The 22,425-nt window shown below is 37.1% G+C and overlaps 2 protein-coding genes and 1 pseudogene across 2 annotated transcripts; 1 reads left to right on the top strand and 2 right to left on the bottom strand.

Annotated features, from left to right (window-relative positions):
- Positions 1-2,227: 2,227 nt before the first annotated feature.
- On the bottom strand, positions 2,228-4,374 carry LOC143554016 (putative aspartic proteinase GIP1). The gene is made up of 2 exons (XM_077043885.1): positions 4,101-4,374; positions 2,228-3,219 (listed from the first exon to the last, which is right to left on the bottom strand). The coding sequence occupies exons 1-2, from the start codon at positions 4,372-4,374 to the stop codon at positions 2,228-2,230; spliced, it is 1,266 nt and encodes a 421-aa protein (XP_076900000.1).
- Positions 4,375-7,294: 2,920 nt separating this feature from the next.
- On the bottom strand, positions 7,295-18,710 carry LOC143554021 (putative aspartic proteinase GIP1). Its single transcript, XM_077043890.1, has 2 exons — positions 18,165-18,710; positions 7,295-8,100 (listed from the first exon to the last, which is right to left on the bottom strand). The coding sequence occupies exons 1-2, from the start codon at positions 18,708-18,710 to the stop codon at positions 7,348-7,350; spliced, it is 1,299 nt and encodes a 432-aa protein (XP_076900005.1). The 3' UTR covers positions 7,295-7,347.
- Positions 10,523-11,334, top strand: LOC143554023 (secreted RxLR effector protein 161 pseudogene; annotated as a pseudogene).
- Positions 18,711-22,425: the final 3,715 nt, after the last annotated feature.

The raw sequence follows: 22,425 nt of genomic DNA, 5'->3' as shown, positions 1-22,425 counted from the left end.
TAGTAATGTATAGCCCTCAACATAAACAAATGACCTTTATGTCTTAGTAAACTGAATATTCTAGTTAATTATCATCAAAATTTTAACTCATCATATATTAATGCCTACCTAGTGCAAATTACATTTTATGCATTCTTATATCATTGGTTAGCAAGCAATTGGGTGGTCTCTGTAAGCTCATTGATAGCGATTAATTGGTTCCTGTCACAATGCAGTGGGACCTTATGAAGAAGTAATTTAGTTATATTTTAACTAAGGCCAACTAAATAATGTATAGCTTGCTTTTTTGGAATATTTTTTTGGTTCTTATTGTTTTATTTAGCTTATGAAAAAGTAATTTAGCTTGTTTTTATATTTTCCTGTATTTATAACTAAATCTGGTTTCTGTGCAGTCATCGAGAGGATTCATGCCAGATTTTGGGAGTTTGCAGTACTACTTGGTAAGTATGATATTATTAGTAGGATTGTGAAGGGGTGTTTGTGTGTTGTTTGCTGTTAAGGGAAAAGATGGGCTCTAGTTTATCTTTCCATTGCATTAGTTTCTACAAAAATACAATAAACGATCATTAAAAAATATAACTGAACTTGGTTTGTTGGTATATCTTTTAACCAAGGCTTCATATAAATTTTGATCACTGTAGGGTAAGACTACTGTATTATGTAAATTCTAGATTAAGTTTTATTTTTTCCTTTTCATATTTTTCTAGTGCCGCATATCAAGCAACTTCATTGGGACAAAGTGGAACACACATTAGCTCTTGCGATACTCAAGATTATGTGTGAAGTAATCGTTAAATCGAAGTCTAATCACGTTGAACAACTTTATCTTGCATCTCTTGCGGGTATGTTAAACGATACACCAGAGGTGATAGAGCAGATTACCGAAATTTGTCCACAGGTAGTTTGGGCCACACATAGTTTTGGTTTTTCACTTGTTTGGCACTCAATAATGTTCCACTGTAAAAATTCATACAACGTTTTGAAGCACCAATTGCCTCCAGACAAGTATTTTCATGTTGCATCTCCAGACAACGATGGAAATAACCTCTTGCACGTGGCTGGAAAGCTATTTAGAGGTAGTCAAGATGTGGTTACTGGTGCCGCTGCAGCATTACAAATGCAGAGGGATTTACAATGGTTTGAGGTGAAAGTAATTTAATTTTTTATAAGCAAAAAGTAAACTTAGTTTGAACTTTATATGTTTCATCGTGTCGACTTACAGGAAGTGAGAGCTTTTGTGCGTCCAGAGGAGATAACCGTTAAGAACTTAGCACAAGAAACACCATTTATGTTGTTTAAAAAAGAACACAAGGATTTGAGACAAGAAGCTGAAGTATGGGTGAAAAAGGCAGCTCGTTCGTACACAATAACTGCTGCATTTATTTTTGCAGTAGCTTTAGTGGCGGCCTTTACTATACCAGGTAGAAACAATGGAGATACTGATAAAGCAGTTTACGAAACCAAGTCGAGCTTCATCTTAATGCTGTCTTGGATGTGACGTCATTGATCACATCTGCCACCGTCTTGTTGCTGTTTCGATCCTTTGACACAACACGCTATGCATATGAGGATTTTCTCCACAACATACCTAAGACATTAATACAAGGACTTGCGATGTTATTCTTGTCTGTGGCAACCATGTTGATTGCAACACTGTATATTATGTTTGCGCTAGGGTGCTCGTGGATTATGATCCTGGTTTTTGCAATAACATGTCTTCCAGTTGCCTTGTATGTGTCGTTTCAGCTACCGTTGCTTGTTGAGCTCATCTCTTCGACATATGGTCGTGGAACATCTGGTAAATGAAGAGAACTTAGGACAACGTCATAAGCCGCTCTTCTTTTTGTAATAGACAGTAAAAATGTTGTTCCTTTATATATCACCATGGAGAAAAAAGTAGTTTTAAAATATTTTATAACTTTTTAAGTCTTTTCAGTTCAACTATATGTTTAAAATGAGTATATTGCTATATGTACAACTCTCCCTCTCATAAACTTGAACATTAATGCTATTGTCATTTATGTAAATTTGTGCATTATGTTAATTCCAAATGCAGTTTGGACTTTGGGACCAACTTTAATCCAACTTTATTAACTACAAACTCATACACAAACATGAACTTATAATTTTTAAACATATCAAGTTTATAACATATCAGACTTTGTATAAAATCTTAATTTCACTTAGCATTTGGAAAGGTAAAATTGTTACATAAATATGAACTTAACTAAAAAGCCTGTATAGCACCATTTGTGCTAAAATTGAAATTAGCACACATAGTCTTATATTGCAAAAGTGAAGAACTAAACCCTAAAGTCTTAGTCCCTAAATTAAACTGAAGCAAATTATCCTCCAACTGATGCCCTCCTATCACCATTGCCGGAACCGATCCAACGCCTCCATCAACCATGGCTAAGCACCATACATCCAAACCCTCGTCCACAATCCTGACCATCGAATTCTTCCCAAAAACCCTCCAAACTACGTCGTTTTGCATCACAAGCTCAAACGACGGCACAGTTGGGCCCAAATGGGTTTCTAAAAGCCCATCAGCTTCGTAACATAAGCGGAACGGCTTGACTGGCTTAATAAGTTTCAGCTTCATGATTCGTGATTCTTTCTTGAACGAATTGACTACGGCTCTAAAGATTGATCTCTCTAGCACGGTGTACGGGTTCGTTGTGCTGATCATGGTAGTTAGGAGTTTTTGGTGTATTATTATCGGTTTTCCGTTGACGTTGACTGATTTGACTTTGATGAAATAACTGTCTTCCAACTGTTTGCTTGTTTTTTTGTTAGTTATTCCGTTATGATATGAGAAGAACGGAGTGTACGAAAGATAATCAGTGACGTCGATTCCTGGTAGGAAATAATATGGCTTGGATAAGCTGAAGAACGCTACACCGGGAGCTGAAGGCGACCCAGACACGCAAAGTGCGAAAACTGACGAGCTTGTGCTAACCTGCGCCGGGAGTGAATAATTCGAAAACCCTAAACCTGCTAAACCGTTGACCACATTCTTAGCATTGCCTTTTACTAATCGTGATGATTCGTCTGAGCAAGTGAAAACGAACTCGGAAAACGTATGGAGTTGGCCAGGGTTGCGTCCGTCTGTGGCTGGTATTGCGAGCGAGTCAACCAAGGCGAACGAGGGATGAGGTGTGATCACACAACCACCAGGAACCGCAGCCTTCCCGGTGGCAATATCACACTTGTTACCTATTAGACACAATGTATTTAGACAAATCTCAGAGATAGTATTATGTGGTGTTAGGATTAAATACAAACAACTTTTAATATAAGCAACATATGAATAACTAAATAAACTAGAATAATTATTATTGTACAAGTTTTGAACTAGAGAAACTGTTATTATTTAACTTCAATTTTGTAGCTTAATTTGTAGACTAATTATCATTACTCGATTACTGTAGGCTTGATATTTTAATTTAATTTCTACCAGATCTCGCCTCGTATTATGCAAATATGAGTTTAGCATGTAATATCGTTTGTACAAACACTAATTAACAATTATTAATATAAAACACATTTACATGTCAATGAAATGAAGTTGGTGGCCCATTGAAAAAGACAAAACTTTTAAAACACTAAGAGGCTGGGAGATTTTAGGTTCAAGTCTTTCATCGTCGTTGAAAGAAAAAACACTCATTTACACCACTAGTAACACACACATAAAAGCAGGACCGTCTCTAAGAACCCATTAAATTTTGGGGCCTAGGACGAGTAAAAAAACGGGCTCCTGAAATCGAGTTCTCAATTATATTGTAGATAATTTTACAATTTTACTAATTAATAAGGTTGTCTTTCAAAAGCCCAAAACAAACAAATAATAATAAAATGTTATTAAAATGACACATAAAATAAAAGTTTTTTTTCTATTAAAAAAAACACTAATTGTGGGAATTATACTCATTCAACTAAAGAGTCATTTTGTGGGCTTTTGTGTTAAAACAAAATTATATATAAAATATATGTTTTTTTTAACATTATGGGCCTCTTGAGAGAGTGGACCTGAGTCCGTTGCCCTCCCCGCCCTCCCCTTGGGCCGGGCCTGGCCTGCTTAAGAGTTTTAACTTTACCGATAAATCGATTGGATTGGAGGGAATGGCATAGAGAGGAGTTGCATGGGACGGGGCGGGAGGTGGCAGAGGTGTAGTTCCGTCGGCAGTTAACCGCGGTGAAGGTGGCGCCGACGTGAAGTAGCAAAAAAGTTGGCTCCAAAGGGGTTTTAAGTTGAACCATTAGTGTATAAAAGGGAGTGTTGTGGACATGGTGTTTTGTGATGGGTGCAACGAAGGCCGAAAACGAAGGAGATACGAATAAAAACAGTAAGTAGAAGACCGAAATCGACATTGATGTGTGTTTGATTAACAGCTGCATATTGAGGAATGAGGATGTGAATGAGAGTGTTATATAGCCATAAAGGTGACGGTAGATTGCGGCTGTGGTTGGAGTTTTCCGATGAGCGAAGGTGGTGTAGGTGAGTTTCAAAATTGATTGTGGCTAATTATGGAGACCACATTCTAATTTAAGGTGTTGGTAACATGTGATATTGAGGAGTTGGAATTGAATAATCAAGAACACATACTATTTTTAACTGTTGGTAATACTATATTGTGATGTGCGAACGAATTACGAATACGATGCATTTATCTGACAGCTAATGCTAACTCCATAGTCAAAGTCGGTTATAAAATCTTGTTCATACCGCTAATATTGTTGTGTGATGTCGAGAGTATCGAGTATAGATTACTAGTTTGAAACCTCTATACACATTTCTACACGGATAATTAATTACTAAAATATTTAATAAATAATTAAAATAAGATTTGACGTACTTATCATGTACTATTAATACAAACTTATCATAAAATACAGTTTACAACAATTTAGAAATAAACACTATTTAATTAACTAATATTATTTGTTGCGTTTTCTTTTATACTTTACGCAGATTTTTCTGAAAAAAACGTTAACATATAAACCAAAAAAAGTAACATATAAACAAAATAAAACTTAAGTCTTTTTAATATTAGTTTTTATATTAGCAAATGTCTACCTAAATATCTCTCTATTTATTTAAGGGTCATTTCCGTAACAAATGGTCGTTTTTATTTTAGTTGGGTGATAAAATAGTTAAGGTATATGATAAGATGTCTTATTTTCTTGATAATGTAGCATTTATAATAATAAACAAAAATCTTAAGACACATGGCATAGCTTCCTCTTTTGTATCCCCGCCTCTTTCACATATTAAACATGAATGATATTAAAAGTGTATGTATTTATTTTTAAAACTTAATATAACTTTTATTATATCTACTTATTACATATTTAGTTATAAATAGTTGTATCATTAATTAACCAAATAAATTTAACAAGAATGCAATTAGCTTTAATATGAAATTAATTATGAATATAGTTTAAGTTTTTTTTATTTATTATTATTTTTTTAGCAGCTAAATGTAGTACACTATGAGGATTGAATTCTTGACCATCTATTTTACACCCAAATCACCTTACCACGTACCGCACCAAAGTGGGAATAGCAAGTTTTTATCTTTTTAACTTATAAGCTTCATCGATATCTTAAGTTTATTATGTTTTAATATCGAGTTGAGACCGACATAATCGATAAAATTATACATTTTCTAATAATAATCTTCTAAACAAACTTTTTTCTTAAAAGCTTCTACTTAAGTAATTGTTAACTGATATGCCTTAAAAGATATGCTTTTTTTCCCTAAATACAGTTTAAATAAATTAACATTTATTAATTACATAAAAAGTTTTTGTAACTGGTTGAAAAAAAAATGTTTTACAAATTAACTTAACAAAATTTATAATTGTGACGTCAAAGTTCATTTTTTGAAAGTTATATTTTGACGAATGTATATGTTAGCTTGCTACATTTTATTTTATTTTATTATGGCCCCGACTAGAGTCCATGCATGCCTCGGCCGCCCTTTTAGGGCCCATTCTCGACCAGGACCATAAATTACAAATGCTATATCGCTTAAATCAATGTTGTAAAACTCGTTAAGTGGTCCCTAGGCGACTGACCTCCTTGGAGGGAGTACTCAGAGTACTCGGCTTGTACTCGGATAAGATAAACATAACATAAAATAATTATTGGTTATATTTATGACAAGCATAATTCACATTAAAATAAACATAATTCATATGAAAAAAAAACATAATTCAAAAATTTTCATATTTTGTTGTTATTTTTAGCATTTTACTAAAAAAATTGTGGCCGAGTTGACCTTGGAGGCCGAGTAATCCCGAGTATAGGCCGAGTACTCCGACTTTTGACCGAGTTGGACCTTGACGAGTAATGGTGGCCGAGTTGGGAAAAAGCGGCAAGGTTGATGTCCGAGTACCTTGGAATCGCCGATTCCAAGGTCTTGGAATCCGACTTTTACAACTATTGCTTAAATGTAACTAGCTAACATACAGTCATTAAAATATATATAAGTTTGGAACAATAATAAGTGGTGTTGGCTAAATGCAAAATTAGAAATAAAGAGGGCCCCAAAACATCCAAATATCCAATCATTAGTTGTCTGGCCCAATGCACTAATAGTAGGCCAGGAATAATAAATTGGATTTCAGCTATTGGGCTAATTATAAATTGGGTCTTGGTTTTGGATCAGTCCGTTTAGTAATACCGAATAGGGAAATAGCGAACCGAAGTCAGACTCAAGAGAGTCAATCCGTATTCCCAACATAGTAGATTCAACATTCATACAAACGCGGCAGTATGATTGTGGTTTGCACGAACTTCACGTATGGTCCATAACTTTGAAAAATTACATGTATGTTTCCTAACACTTTGAAGCAGGTAACACAGGTGCTCCCTGGCATGGATGATCGTAAGTAATTATTCAAAGTAAGGGTCCATACGTATTCCCAACATAAAGCAAGAAAGTCACATTCTTCACGGAGTAGTAGACTTTAAAACTTTACTCACTAGCCCAACTCGGATCCTCGCAACAGTAGGGTGCCCTGCCCATCCTAAAGTAGGTGTATTGGAATTAAATGCTTGCTAATGCTGACTTCCGTGGTGGAAATTAAGAGATGTTTGACAAAATGTCCCAAAAAAGCTTTATCACATGGCATTATCAAATCGTTTGTATTTTATGACTTATACACAAAGTAGTTGTCCCATTAAAAATATTGCATTTGAATTGCATGTGTCACAATTCACAAAGCCTTGGTGTTCAAATATGATCATTTTGATCAAAGAAACATCAAATGAACGTAGCCTACTAACAAACATCTAAAAAACAATACATCAATTTCCTAGGACACACCAGATCATCATTAAATAGTAAAGTTAAAGCTCGCACAATTTGTACCATGCACCAAAACAGATGAACTAAACCCTAACCTCATCGACACAAGATCAAACTGCAACAAGTTATCCTCCAGCTGATGCCCTCCAATCACCACCGAACTCCTCGGCGTCTCACCTCCATCAACAAACCCGAGACACCACAAGTCACCCTCTTCCCTTGCAACACTCACCATAGAATTAGCTCCCAATATCCTCCAAAACACATCTTCACTATGCATCATAAGATCAATCGTCGGGAATGCAGGCCCTATTGGCGTGCTATAAACATCACCCGCAGCATAGCACACCTCAAACGGACTCACAGGATCCGTCACAGTGAGGTTTAACGCAGCAGATTCGCTCACAAACGCTTGAATAAAGGCGTTATAGATTGATGTCTCTAACGTGGTGTAAGGCGTGACAGTGCTCAGTCTGGTTCCACCAAAGCCATTTTCGTCGATTGTTAATAGCAAATGGTTAAACTCGAGGGGTTTGCCGTTAATGTTGATTGAGGTGACTCCAATGAAGTACTCGTCGGAGGGGTGACCGGAGTAGGTTATAACGGTGAATCCAATGGGGTTTAGAATGAGTGGAGTGTAGATAAGGTGGCTTGAGAGGTCTTTATCCGGGAAGAAATAGTATGGACCGCCGGTGTTGAAGAAGGCTGCACCGGATGATGCGCTTGCTAGACCGGGAAGGCATATTGCAAACAGGTTGGGTGATGCATAGACGGTACTAACCTGTGACAGAAAGATTCAAACGTTACTTTCGTTGAGGATTCAAAATACCATTTAACTATTGTTTTCAAAAATGCCCATAGAAAAATTGGCGCTACGCTCATATTTGAGGATAGATCCTAGGGCCGTCTCCGAGAATTTATATGCCTTGACCGAGGCGAAATAAAAAGGCCCATAGACCCTAACAAGTAACGAAATAATATAAGCAAAAAAAAATTTAGGCCTTATTTAATTGGTTTTTTCTTTGGTTTAAACAATTCAATTTTTATATGAGCTTGCTTGGTTATGATTTATGTTCTGTAAAAACTTTTGGTATAAAAATAAGCGTAAATTTGTATCAAGTGAGACTAGAACCTACAACCTTTTGGTTGGGAGTCATGCCCCTTTGCCACTAAACCAAACTAGTTATTGTATAATTATATAGGGTAAAACATTAAATATACATATTTTTTTTTGATAAAAAATATATATATATATATAAAATCTTGTGCCCCGGCCGGTCGCCCATGTTGCACAGGGTCTCAGCCGGCCATGATAGATCCAACTGCAAAATGGCCGGGGGGGTGTCCGGCGTTTTGGCATAAAACACCTAATAATTTGGTTGACTACGGACGGTCTAATGGGAAAAACTAACGTCATTACTGGCCGTGCATGGTTGGCTTTCAACCCGTCAGCTCAATCACTAAATATTAACACTTTCGAAAAACTTTAGTCAAAGTGGGTATTTTGTTGAAATCACCTAGTCAAATCCACACCGCCCCCCTAAGTGATTTTGTTTGGGGGGGAACAAATACATGTCACCGTTCAACTTGAAAATAATAATATTGTTATTATTATTGGGCGATTTTGAACTACAAATTAACCACTACATACTATAGTAAAAATTGTCTTTGTTGACGTGACGTCTCGCATTAAATATAGCCCCCAAAATAACTCCTACACTACACATGGCCTAACAAAAGTTCTCCATCTTCAAACATGTTAAAGAACATTATTTGATATTTAATACTTTTTAACATCCACCAAACACACCAACTGACACCGTCGGTAGGTTTTTAAATCTTTGACCTAAAATGTCAAATGCCAGCATTCTCATTCAACCTCTCATTTAATGTAAGGGATGTTTTTATAATTTAAAGAGTGATTCAGGTTGTTGAGTTTTTATATTTTAGAAAAAGTAGTGATTTTTCTGTATATTTGAAAAGTTACTGTTCAACCCCTATAATTTTTTAATATATTTTAAAAGTGGTTATGAGTGAAGGAAAGAGAAAAAGTAATAATAAAATGTATAAAAAGTATTATTTAATTGAAATAAAAAGAGAAAATGTAATGACTTTAGTGTAATTTTTGGTTTAGAAATAGAATGTGGGATAAGAATACTCTAATTACCTATTTGATATTCTTCAATACATCAATATTAATAATAATGATTAAAAAAAACTTGTAATTACCTATTTTGATCAGACCTATACTTTTCGAAAGTAGCAGTGGAGTCAAAAGAGCCATAAAAACAGTGCAAACGATAAAAGCAAGAAAGACAAAAGTTCCCAACTTTACTCTTATCTCTATTCTCTAAACTCAAACTCAAACACCGGCAAACACAATAAATATAAATCATCATCCTTGTAACGTAGGAATGGAGTGAGGCTGCTTCCGGTGAGACCCCCGGCTCGATATTAGTTTTACATCAAGCTTTGGACATAAGGCGTATAACACTCAACCACCGGAACACCGGCTGATTGGTGTGTATCATTGTCTTTCGGCTATCAACGTCACCAGGTTAACCTTCCACCACTTTTAACGTTATTTTCACGAGATTATAAAATAACGTCAAAATTAATGCAATTTCACTTTTATCCACCAAAGATTCACACATATATACTGTTGGAAAATTTGAAGTGTTAACATACAAGTTGGTATGTTTTCATTGTCCCACATTGGTGGTGTAAAAGAAAGTTGAGTGGTTTATAAGGAATTAACCTTCATGGGTTCACAAAGTGTTGTGTGAGTTGAGAAATGGGCTAAGTCCACACGCGCGCCGAGCCGAGCCGAGAGCTCGCGTATGGGCGCGTTTGAGGCGCACTTTGCACTTCGCACGTACGCACCGTCGTTAGGAGCTAAGGAGCTTTTCTTTTTAGCCAGGGTCTGGTCAAGTGTGTTAAACTTGTGTATCAGATAAAGATCAAATGAGATACATCGTCGCTAGGAGCTAAGGAGCTTTTCTTTTTAGCCAGGGTCTGGTCAAGTGTGTTAAACTTGTGTATCAGATAAAGATCAAATGAGATAAATGTGAGTCTGAATTCGAAACTGGTGGGGGTTATCAGATTATCTGTTATCTTCTCATTCAAACTCGTTACAGATAACAAGATCAGTTTCAGTTCGAATTAGAGGAATATCTCTATATCAGTTTATCTCTAACACCCCTTTTGATCCAAGTGTGAAACTTAAGGTAAACTCTGGGAGAGCAATGGCTCAATTAGAGTATGCGAGTGCCATTGGAAGTATGATGTATGCAACGCATTGCACTCGACCTGACATTGCTTATGCTGTAAGCAAACTAAGTCAGTATACCCACAATCCAGGAACAGAACACTGGAAGGCAGTAGTTAGAGTACTTGGATACCTTAAAAGGACCAGTAACTTAGAACTAACATACTCTGTTTCTTCCAGAATACTCGAAGGTTATTCTGATGCTAGCTGGATTGATCAAACCGATGATTCTAAATCTACAAGTGGGTGGATTTATACTCTAGCAGGAGGAGCAATTTCTTGGGGAAGCAAGAAACAAACGTGTATTGCTCACTCAACTATGGAAGCTGAGTTCATAGCTCTAGCTGCTGCTGGTAAGGAAGCAGAATGGATTATTGATCTGCTTAGTGACATCCATCTGTGGGATGTTCCAATGCCGTCTATTCCCATGTATTGTGATAGTGAGGCCACACTATCTAAAGTATACAACGCAGTGTATAATGGGAAGTCAAGACACATAGGTCTTCGGCACAATTATGTGAGACAACTGATTGAAAATGGTACCATCAAGGTTGTCTATGTCAAGACAAGTAGGAACTTGGCTGATCCGTTCACCAAACCTCTGACGAGAGATTTGGTTGTGAATACCGCGAGAAACATGGGTCTAAAACCACAATAGAATCGTTAGTGATGGAAACCCAACTTGAACTTAGTGCTCCTATTTCTCAAGTTTAATGGGTAATAACGAAATCATTTAATGATAGAAGGTACTATCGATTTTGATAGATCCATGTGAGGTATGATAGTACGACGTTGCCGAGAACTAGGGTGAGCTAAAGCTCTTAACAAAGTATTAGAGGCATCCAAGCAACGTGGATGATGTAAAACTTTGCCTATATGATCTAAGGGTGGTGCCGCTTCAAATGAAGATTAGTGGTTTATCTTCTAGAGGGTCATGAAAAGGATTTATAGCGCACGGCCATATTCGCGCTCAGTGAGAACGCAAAGTTGGCGGGTGATGTGTGGGGGTAAACCGAAGGGGGTCATCAGGTTAATGGTTTAATTCCATAGGACACCATCTAATCTGTCTCTTCTTGTTTATCAACTTAAACTGGGTTTAATCTCCGTGATACCTAGTAACATCTTCTGTCCGAGTGAAAGAAAACATTCCAACTTGGTGGGGGATTGTTGGAAAATTTGAAGTGTTAACATACAAGTTGGTATGTTTTCATTGTCCCACATTGGTGGTGTAAAAGAAAGTTGAGTGGTTTATAAGGAATTAACCTTCATGGGTTCACAAAGTGTTGTGTGAGTTGAGAAATGGGCTAAGTCCACACGCGCGCCGAGCCGAGCCGCGAGCTCGCGTATGGGCGCGTTTGAGGCGCACTTCGCACGTACGCATCGTCGCTAGGAGCTAAGGAGCTTTTCTTTTTAGCCAGGGTCTGGTCAAGTGTGTTAAACTTGTGTATCAGATAAAGATCAAATGAGATAAATGTGAGTCTGAATTCGAAACTGGTGGGGGTTATCAGATTATCTGTTATCTTCTCATTCAAACTCGTTACAGATAACAAGATCAGTTTCAGTTCGAATTAGAGGAATATCTCTATATCAGTTTATCTCGTTTTAAATCTTGAATCAAAGGCTATAAATATAGGTTTCTGTTTCTCATTCAACACACACCAACACATACGAATTCTCTCTGCTTTCTGCCTTCAATTCGTTCTTCTTTCCAGCTTCGCGTTTTCTGGTTTCTATTGCTGTTAGAATACCAGATCAGTTCTGCATTAAATCCTGGGAGTTTACGCTGTCGCTTACAGCAATACAAGCGCGTAAAATCCTTTAAGGACAGGAGTCATCCGTGCAGTTCAAATCGTCTTTGAAGTTTCAAGATCACCAGGTTGGTTTTAATTTTACTTGTCGTTTAATACGTCAGAAAACGGGACAGTCTTCTTCTACCTTTCTTTAATTAGTTTTGATAACGTTGTATCAAACTGATTAGGTTCATAACTCGGTAAAGTAATTTTTCAACATTCTTAAAGGATTTTATTCTGTGTTTTAATCACCAGAAATATGGACGCTGAACTACCAACAGCTAATCTGAGATTCATGAACCAAGAGTTTGTCAAGCTGGACAGATTCGATGGACAGAACTATACCCGGTGGGCGGACAAGGTTAAGTTCATGCTCGTTGTGCTGAAACTCTACTATATCCTTGATCCTAACTTGCCTGAAATTCCTGAAGACCCTCCTCTTGAGGCTGGAGAGGTACCGAATCAAGATCTGGCTAAGCAAAGAATTATCCGTAAGGAAGCTGAAGATCTTTGTCTTGGTCACATCAAGAATTCCCTTTCTGATCGTCTCTATGATTTGTACGCGCCGGTAACAAATGCTAGAGAACTGTGGAAAGCTTTGGAAGATAAGTACAAGGCACATGAGGAAGGTACTAACAAATACCTTATTTCCAAGTACTTAGATTTCCAAATGGTCGATGACAAGTCAATCTTGGAGCAAGTGCATGAGCTCCAAGTTCTTGTTAACAAATTGACTGCGCTTTCTATCCTGCTACCAGAAATCTTCCAAGTAGGGGTGATTATTGCTAAACTGCCACCTAACTGGAAAGATTTCTCAAAGAGAATGATGCACAAATCTGAGGACTACTCTTTGGATGAACTGTTAAAGCACCTCCGAATTGAGGAGGAGACACGCAACAGGGACAAAAGAAGTAAAGTCGGATCGAGTGTGAATCATGTGGCAGGAGGATCTGGGCAAAAGGGAAAGTGGGCATCAAAAAATAAGAAGTTTGTTGCACCAAAGAAAAGAGAATTCAAGAAGCCTAATCAGAATAATAACCATCAACCAAAGAGGTCTGGAAAATGTCATGTTTGTGGAGAAACCGGGCATTATGCACGAGAGTGCTCTCAGAGGAAATCTGGGCAGACGATTGGTTCTACAAGCAATGTTGAGGTTGAGAAAATCACCAATCTAATAGCCAATGTGGGTATTGGAAACGTTAACATGCTTTCTCGACGTACTCGCGTGATTGCATGTAGAGGGTGGTTTCTGGATTCTGGAGCCACTGTTCATGTTTGTGGGAATCGACACTCGTTTCTCACGTATGGTCCTGTTCCTGAAGGAACAGTGGTGGTGTGTGCTGATGGTCATCATGTGAAGGTTCTTGGTAGAGGCACGGTGCGACTAAACTTTAGAGATGGTCAATCGGTTACTCTTCAGGACGTGTTGCATGTTCCGGGTGTTACCAAAGGTCTTGTTTCTGCTGATAAGTTTGATCGAAATGGTTACAAGCTGGTTCTCCAAAATCTTCGTGTGAATTTTTCTCTGAATAACATCTATGTGGGTCAAGCAAGGAACACGAGTGGAATGTATCGTCTTGACCTAACTGGAGATGGAATTACTGAAGAAGATTCGGATGAAAGTGACATTTCTGCGATTGATGGCTTTGGGAATGAAATTGATAGTGATAGTGGAAATAGTGACAGTAGTGACTATGGTAGTGATAGTACTAGTGTTGGTCAATGCAATGTAATTGGTTTTGAATTGAATGAAATTATGTCTTCTGATTATATCGCTTGTTCAATTTCTTTATGGCATAAACGCTTAGCTCATACAAATGTTAAAAACATTGGAAAAATGCAAACTAAAGGTTTACTCAAATTAAAAGATAAAGATTTTGAAAAATGCGAAACTTGTGTGAAATCAAAATTTACAAAGAAACCTTTTCCAAGTGTCCATAAACGCAATACATCACTACTAGAACTAATTCATTCAGATATTTGTGAACTGAATGGAGTTCTTACCCGTGGGGGTAAGAGATACTTTATCACTTTCTGCGATGACTATAGCCGATACTTATATGTTTATTTATTGCATACAAAAGACGAAGCTTTTGATGCATTTAAAATATATAAAGCCGAGGTTGAAAACCAACGAGAGAAACGCATTAAAATTCTTCGCTCGGACAGAGGCGGAGAATACTTTAACCGAAAATTCGATGCATTCTGTGAAGAGGAAGGCATCATACATGAGAGAACTGCACCATATACCCCCCAACAGAATGGTTTGGCTGAGAGAAAGAACCGAACCTTGGTAGAAATGGTTAACTGTATGTTAAATCAATCGGGTCTACCACTAAATATGTGGGGGGAAGCTTTGTTAACCGCATGTTATGTTCACAATAGGATCACTAGTCGTGTGATACCCACTAGTCCATATGAGTTGTGGAAAGGAAGAAAACCTAACCTAGAGCATCTGAGGGTTTGGGGGTGTTTGGCGTATTATCGCGTACCTGATCCTAAGACAATGAAACTAGGAGAGCGAGCTTTCAAGAGTATATTCATTGGATATGCTCCGCATAGCAAGTCATACCGACTTTTGGATGACGAATCAGGTACTGCTGTAGAATCTAGAGATGTGGAATTTTTTGAGGACAAGTTTTCTAGAGATGATGAAAACTCTAACCCCACCACAGCTTCTAGTACTTCTAGAAAAATCGTTCAACCTTCACCGATAGTTGAAGAACCTAGAAGAAGTACTAGAGCTAGAAAAGAGAAAAGTTATGGAGATGATTTCTTTTCTTACCTGGTTGAGGGAACTCAAAAGAAAGTGACTAGAGAGGTCATTTTCACTGTAAATTTGAATGATGATCCTAAAACTTTCAGCGAAGCAATGTCATCAAGAGATGCTCCTTTGTGGAAGGAAGCTGTTAATGATGAAATGGATTCCATAATGGGGAATGGAACTTGGGAGTTAGCTGATTTACCCAAGGGAAAGAAACCTATTGGATCCAAATGGATTTTCAAGAGGAAATATCATCCAGATGGATCCATCTCTGCCTATAAAGCGAGATTAGTCGCTAAAGGGTATAGGCAGAGAGAAGGAATCGATTATTTTGATACCTATGCACCTGTGGCTAGAATCAGTTCTATTAGAACTCTAATAGCGGTGTCTGCTTTGAAAGGACTGTACATCCATCAAATGGATGTGAAGACAGCATTTCTAAATGGGTATCTAAATGAGGAAATTTATTTGGAGCAACCAGAGGGATTTGTGATTCCTGGACAAGAGAACAAAGTTTGTAGACTTATTAAATCTTTGTATGGTTTGAAACAGGCTCCTAAACAGTGGCATGAGAGATTTGATACCACTGTGACGACTTTCGGGTTTCGACATAATAGTGCTGATAGATGCATTTACACTAAATGTGAATCCTGTTATACAATCGTGATTTGTCTTTATGTTGATGATATGTTGATCATTAGCACTCACCTTGAAGGTATCACTGAAACTAAGAAATATTTATCCTCGAACTTTAAGATGAAAGATCTAGGAGAAGTTGATACTATTCTTGGGATCAAGGTGAAGAGAACTGAAGGTCAGATTTCTCTAAGTCAATCTCATTACATAGAGAAAATTCTGACTAAGTTTCAACACTTGAACATCAAAGAGTCTAACACCCCTTTTGATCCAAGTGTGAAACTTAAGGTAAACTCTGGGAGAGCAATGGCTCAATTAGAGTATGCGAGTGCCATTGGAAGTATGATGTATGCAACGCATTGCACTCGACCTGACATTGCTTATGCTGTAAGCAAACTAAGTCAGTATACCCACAATCCAGGAACAGAACACTGGAAGGCAGTAGTTAGAGTACTTGGATACCTTAAAAGGACCAGTAACTTAGAACTAACATACTCTGTTTCTTCCAGAATACTCGAAGGTTATTCTGATGCTAGCTGGATTGATCAAACCGATGATTCTAAATCTACAAGTGGGTGGATTTATACTCTAGCAGGAGGAGCAATTTCTTGGGGAAGCAAGAAACAAACGTGTATTGCTCACTCAACTATGGAAGCTGAGTTCATAGCTCTAGCTGCTGCTGGTAAGGAAGCAGAATGGATTATTGATCTGCTTAGTGACATCCATCTGTGGGATGTTCCAATGCCGTCTATTCCCATGTATTGTGATAGTGAGGCCACACTATCTAAAGTATACAACGCAGTGTATAATGGGAAGTCAAGACACATAGGTCTTCGGCACAATTATGTGAGACAACTGATTGAAAATGGTACCATCAAGGTTGTCTATGTCAAGACAAGTAGGAACTTGGCTGATCCGTTCACCAAACCTCTGACGAGAGATTTGGTTGTGAATACCGCGAGAAACATGGGTCTAAAACCACAATAGAATCGTTAGTGATGGAAACCCAACTTGAACTTAGTGCTCCTATTTCTCAAGTTTAATGGGTAATAACGAAATCATTTAATGATAGAAGGTACTATCGATTTTGATAGATCCATGTGAGGTATGATAGTACGACGTTGCCGAGAACTAGGGTGAGCTAAAGCTCTTAACAAAGTATTAGAGGCATCCAAGCAACGTGGATGATGTAAAACTTTGCCTATATGATCTAAGGGTGGTGCCGCTTCAAATGAAGATTAGTGGTTTATCTTCTAGAGGGTCATGAAAAGGATTTATAGCGCACGGCCATATTCGCGCTCAGTGAGAACGCAAAGTTGGCGGGTGATGTGTGGGGGTAAACCGAAGGGGGTCATCAGGTTAATGGTTTAATTCCATAGGACACCATCTAATCTGTCTCTTCTTGTTTATCAACTTAAACTGGGTTTAATCTCCGTGATACCTAGTAACATCTTCTGTCCGAGTGAAAGAAAACATTCCAACTTGGTGGGGGATTGTTGGAAAATTTGAAGTGTTAACATACAAGTTGGTATGTTTTCATTGTCCCACATTGGTGGTGTAAAAGAAAGTTGAGTGGTTTATAAGGAATTAACCTTCATGGGTTCACAAAGTGTTGTGTGAGTTGAGAAATGGGCTAAGTCCACACGCGCGCCGAGCCGAGCCGCGAGCTCGCGTTTGAGGCGCACGTACGCATCGTCGCTAGGAGCTAAGGAGCTTTTCTTTTTAGCCAGGGTCTGGTCAAGTGTGTTAAACTTGTGTATCAGATAAAGATCAAATGAGATAAATGTGAGTCTGAATTCGAAACTGGTGGGGGTTATCAGATTATCTGTTATCTTCTCATTCAAACTCGTTACAGATAACAAGATCAGTTTCAGTTCGAATTAGAGGAATATCTCTATATCAGTTTATCTCGTTTTAAATCTTGAATCAAAGGCTATAAATATAGGTTTCTGTTTCTCATTCAACACACACCAACACATACGAATTCTCTCTGCTTTCTGCCTTCAATTCGTTCTTCTTTCCAGCTTCGCGTTTTCTGGTTTCTATTGCTGTTAGAATACCAGATCAGTTCTGCATTAAATCCTGGGAGTTTACGCTGTCGCTTACAGCAATACAAGCGCGTAAAATCCTTTAAGGACAGGAGTCATCCGTGCAGTTCAAATCGTCTTTGAAGTTTCAAGATCACCAGGTTGGTTTTAATTTTACTTGTCGTTTAATACGTCAGAAAACGGGACAGTCTTCTTCTACCTTTCTTTAATTAGTTTTGATAACGTTGTATCAAACTGATTAGGTTCATAACTCGGTAAAGTAATTTTTCAACATATACATTATATGGGCGCACCGGAAGCTGGGTTTAATAAATATAAAACATAGAACATAAAACTAACCTGTGCCGGTAGCGAATAATTACCCCGTCCCAAGCCAAGCAACCCAGCCACCCCATCCGGCAACCCACGCAACAACGATTCATCCGAACACGACACCACAAAATTCGGAACCAAGCCCACTTCCCCAACGTTCCGACCATCACTCACAACACTCAACCCAAGCGAGTCAACCAACGCCTGCGCCAACACACTGTTCCCAATAACCGGGTTCTCCGGAAACAAAGCACACGAATTATTATGACAACCCGGACCCGAGGGTCTAAAACAATTTGAGCACGCTAGTGACCCGAGTGATGTGCAAAGGTTTGACTTACAGGGGATGTAATGGTGAGATGTGGAGGTGTAGGAGGAGCAGTCGAGCCAGGTGAACTTGCCGGCTAGGTCGAGGAGGAAGTTGGTGGGTTGAAGGGGTGTTTTGAAGAGGATGGAGATGGTGTAGAGTGAAGTTGAGTCGTCTCGGGTGATTGGTGCTACGAAAGGTGTGGATGAGTTAATGGTTGTGAAGATGAAGGTGAAGAGGAAGAGAGTGAGTTGGAGAATAGACATTGGATTCGTTTGGATAACTAAAAAGTCAAAGTGGTTGAATTGTGATTTGTGAAATGATGTGGTAGAAATGTAGAATATGGAAAAGTGTTAATAAAATTCATCAGAATATGATTCTCTGTGTTAAAACAATTCTATTCTAACTTATTATTATAGTATTGACAACTTTTGGTGGCTTTATCTATAATTTAATGTTATAAGTAATACAACAATATAAAATATTTAAACCATATATCCTATTTACATAATTTTGCTCTTATGATTAGGGGTGTTACGATTTTGATTCGGTCGGTTTTGATGAAAATTTTGTGCTGAATTGTTATGATTTCGAAGAACCACAAGGTAAACTGGCAAGGATGGAGGGGTTGTCGGGCTTGTTATTTTACAGTTTTCGCGGGTTAACAATTCAACTTTAATTGTTTTAAATATTGTGGTTTATATTACCAATAATTAAAGTTTGTGGTTCATGATAATAACACGTATGTATAACTAAGGGAAAGTTAACGTACAAATTATATTAGAGGAAAGTGAATACGATGTTGTTGCACGTTTAAGCTTAGGGGGGAAACTCTTCAAAACTACATCGTTTTGATTAAATATAATTAAAGTCCCGATAAATCCTTTTATTTAGGTTTCTTTTCTGTTAAATTCGCCAGTTACATTTCATTCATCATTCTCCAAAGCCATTTGCTGGCAACTGTTGATATTAATGGCAAAACAAAAATGATTTTTACGGATTCAATCGGAAAGTAGCAGCTTGTTGCAAATGGATTTAATCATTTATGTATTTCATGAAATAGTCACGCACATACGGAAGCTTTTATATTTTGACTTTTTCTTGCTTTCTTTTGATACAGTGCTTACGTTATTATTAATCTCTTTTTGATTAAGAACTCTAAAAGTGTACACTAAATACTATTTTAATTTTAGTTTGGTAAGAAATTCTTGGAACCCTTTATTCTAAGAACATACAAAATAATTTTAATCAATACATGTTTTTTAACCTTAAAATCAATCAAACTTAAATGAATAAAAAACAAAATAAGTGAAAAAAGAAGAGACTGATGCAGATGTAAATGAAGGGATGATGAAAAGATAATAACTGAACAAAGAATAACCAGCATATAACAAGTTCAACAACAAGAAACAAAAAACAAAAAAAAAAATTTCAATTTATTCTTTGTGAATTAGTTTCAGAATTAGGTTGTTACAATTGAAATGATGATCAAAAGTTACCTGCAAATTGATTTGGAGAAAGATGAAATGTAACTCGTTGAATTGATGGTGACATACGAAATAAAATGATCTACTTCTAGATGGTTTTTAATTAAAACAAACTAATTTTAAAAAGTTTTTCATCTAAGCTTAGGCATGTAATATCGTATTCTTTCCTCTTAATAATATACCAAAAAAATATGATCTATCACAAAAAGTGGGCCAAACTGCATAAAGAAGAAGTGCATTTTTCTTACCCTAAAATTCAACCAAAATGTGCTCTTTTGGAGCAACTACGGCAGACCTAAAAATACCTTGAAAATTGGTAAGATAAATATATAAATAAATGACTTTTAATAACGTAAACAAATGCTCGTAACTTGTTGGATCTGGATCTTTCATTCTTTCTTACAATATATAGTTAATTACACAGATAGAGTCACATTTTCTAGCACTGTAAATTGCTATTTAATTACATTTTTCCAGTGATGGTGCCATGGCAGCGGGTGGGTGAGGGTGCAAATGAAGTTGTGATGGGTAGGTCCCACAAATTTTCTTAAAATATTTAAGAGTAAAGAACCATTGCCAGTTGTGTAGGTGACTGGAATTATCTATAGACGGGACGGGACGAATGCGAGAGGTGTTTGAAAATTAAAATATTTAAAAGAAACATGTACTTTTGTAGTTAAATACTTAAATTATAAAGATGGAGGCTCCAATGTCAAATTGTCAATGCTCTAAAGCCAATTTATTAACCAAGTAACATGAGTGAACGATTATCCGTGGTTTTATTATCTGGGAAAATTTATCGTGCAAATTAAATTAATGTGTTAACTATGAAAATTAAGCAGTGCAATTATATGTAAGGCCCCGAACCCGGTGACCCTACTTTAGCGTCGGATTTACTCATAAACACAGTTCTTCAAATCAGAGTTTATTAAAACTTTTCACGGAATATAAAACATCAATCATTTGTTACAAAACATTAAATCTTTTCTTTGGTACCATAACACAAAACTTTATATTTAAAACATCTTTACTTCTTTCTTCAGATGCCAGCCGTTCAATCCATGCCGTGTGTCATCCTCATGCTAACTCTATAATCAGCTCACCTGCGTGCATACTAAAAGTCAGCTACGCTGAGTGAGTTCTAGTTAATCGAACGTCATACAATACATACACATACATACATATCCGTAGATACATATCCATACTTCACTAGTTACCCTTCTGTTCTACATACATACTTGCTACCACACATACAAATTTATTCCCATATATTTCTTCCCGTATCCGAAGACACATATTACTATCTTAACCTCGTATAAATATCCATAGGAGGATCGTCACGTAATATCTATTAAAAGAACCATTACCATTACCATACTATATATAATTTCCATAGGAGGAACACTCTGTATACTTTCCATAGAAGGAACACTTACTATCCATAGAAGGAACACTATACCTTCCATACAAGGAACACTATACTTTCCATAAAAGGAACACTATACTTTCCATAGAAGGAACACTATACTTTCCATAAAAGGAACACTATATTTTCCATAGAAGGAACCCTATACTTTCCATAGAAGGAACCCTATACTTTCCATAAAAGGAACACTATACTTTCCATAGAAGGAACCCTATACTTTCCATAAAAGGAACCCTATACTTTCCATAAAAGAAACCCTATACTTTCCATAAAAGGAACACTGTACTTTCCATAAAAGGAACATTTTACTTTCCATAAAAGGAACATTATATATATCCATATAAGGAACACTATCTATAAGTTATTATTTAATATCCATGTAAGGAGCTAATCACTTCCCTTGACGATACGTGCAATATCCGAAGATCGTTCACGTACCGACAAGCTTTCATTCATAATGTTCATACATCATCCTCACATTACATACCATATTAATATCTTTATTTACATCCTGACAGTACGGGCAATATCCGAAGATTGTTCACGTACCGTCATGCAATCAATCACATCTATCACATATATCATACATGACATACACATAAAATTATATCCTTTCATTCGTACTTTCTTACTTCCATACTTTCTTACTTTCTTTTGTATTAACTTACTTTCATATCTTACGTTATAAAGAGCATTACGCCCTACATTCCTCGAGTATTATTAGGGCTCGGTACCCTCCTTCCTCGAGTATTATTAGGGCTCGGTACCCTCTTTCCTCGAGTATTATTAGGGCTCGGTCCCTCTTTCCTCGAATATTAGTAGGGTTCGGTTCCCTAGTTCTCGAATATTAGTAGGGTTCGATTCCCTCTTCGTTACCATACAACCATACATCATACCTCGAGTATTATTAGGGCTCGGTACCCTTTTCGTAACCATACAACCGTCATTTCCTTCTTTTATTTACTTTATCACATTCATACACATAAGCATACATATCATACTTACCTTATACAAAGCGCTACAACCTGAAAGTACGTGCAATATCCGAAGATCGTTCACGTACCGTCA

This window comes from Bidens hawaiensis, unplaced genomic scaffold (assembly GCF_021521415.1).
Source record: "Bidens hawaiensis isolate Kalapana, Puna unplaced genomic scaffold, B.hawaiensis_p1.1 tig00017470_1, whole genome shotgun sequence".
NCBI lineage: Eukaryota > Viridiplantae > Streptophyta > Magnoliopsida > Asterales > Asteraceae > Bidens > Bidens hawaiensis.
Note: the sequence above shows the minus strand (reverse complement) of the source record. Positions and strands in the feature narration are given on the sequence as shown.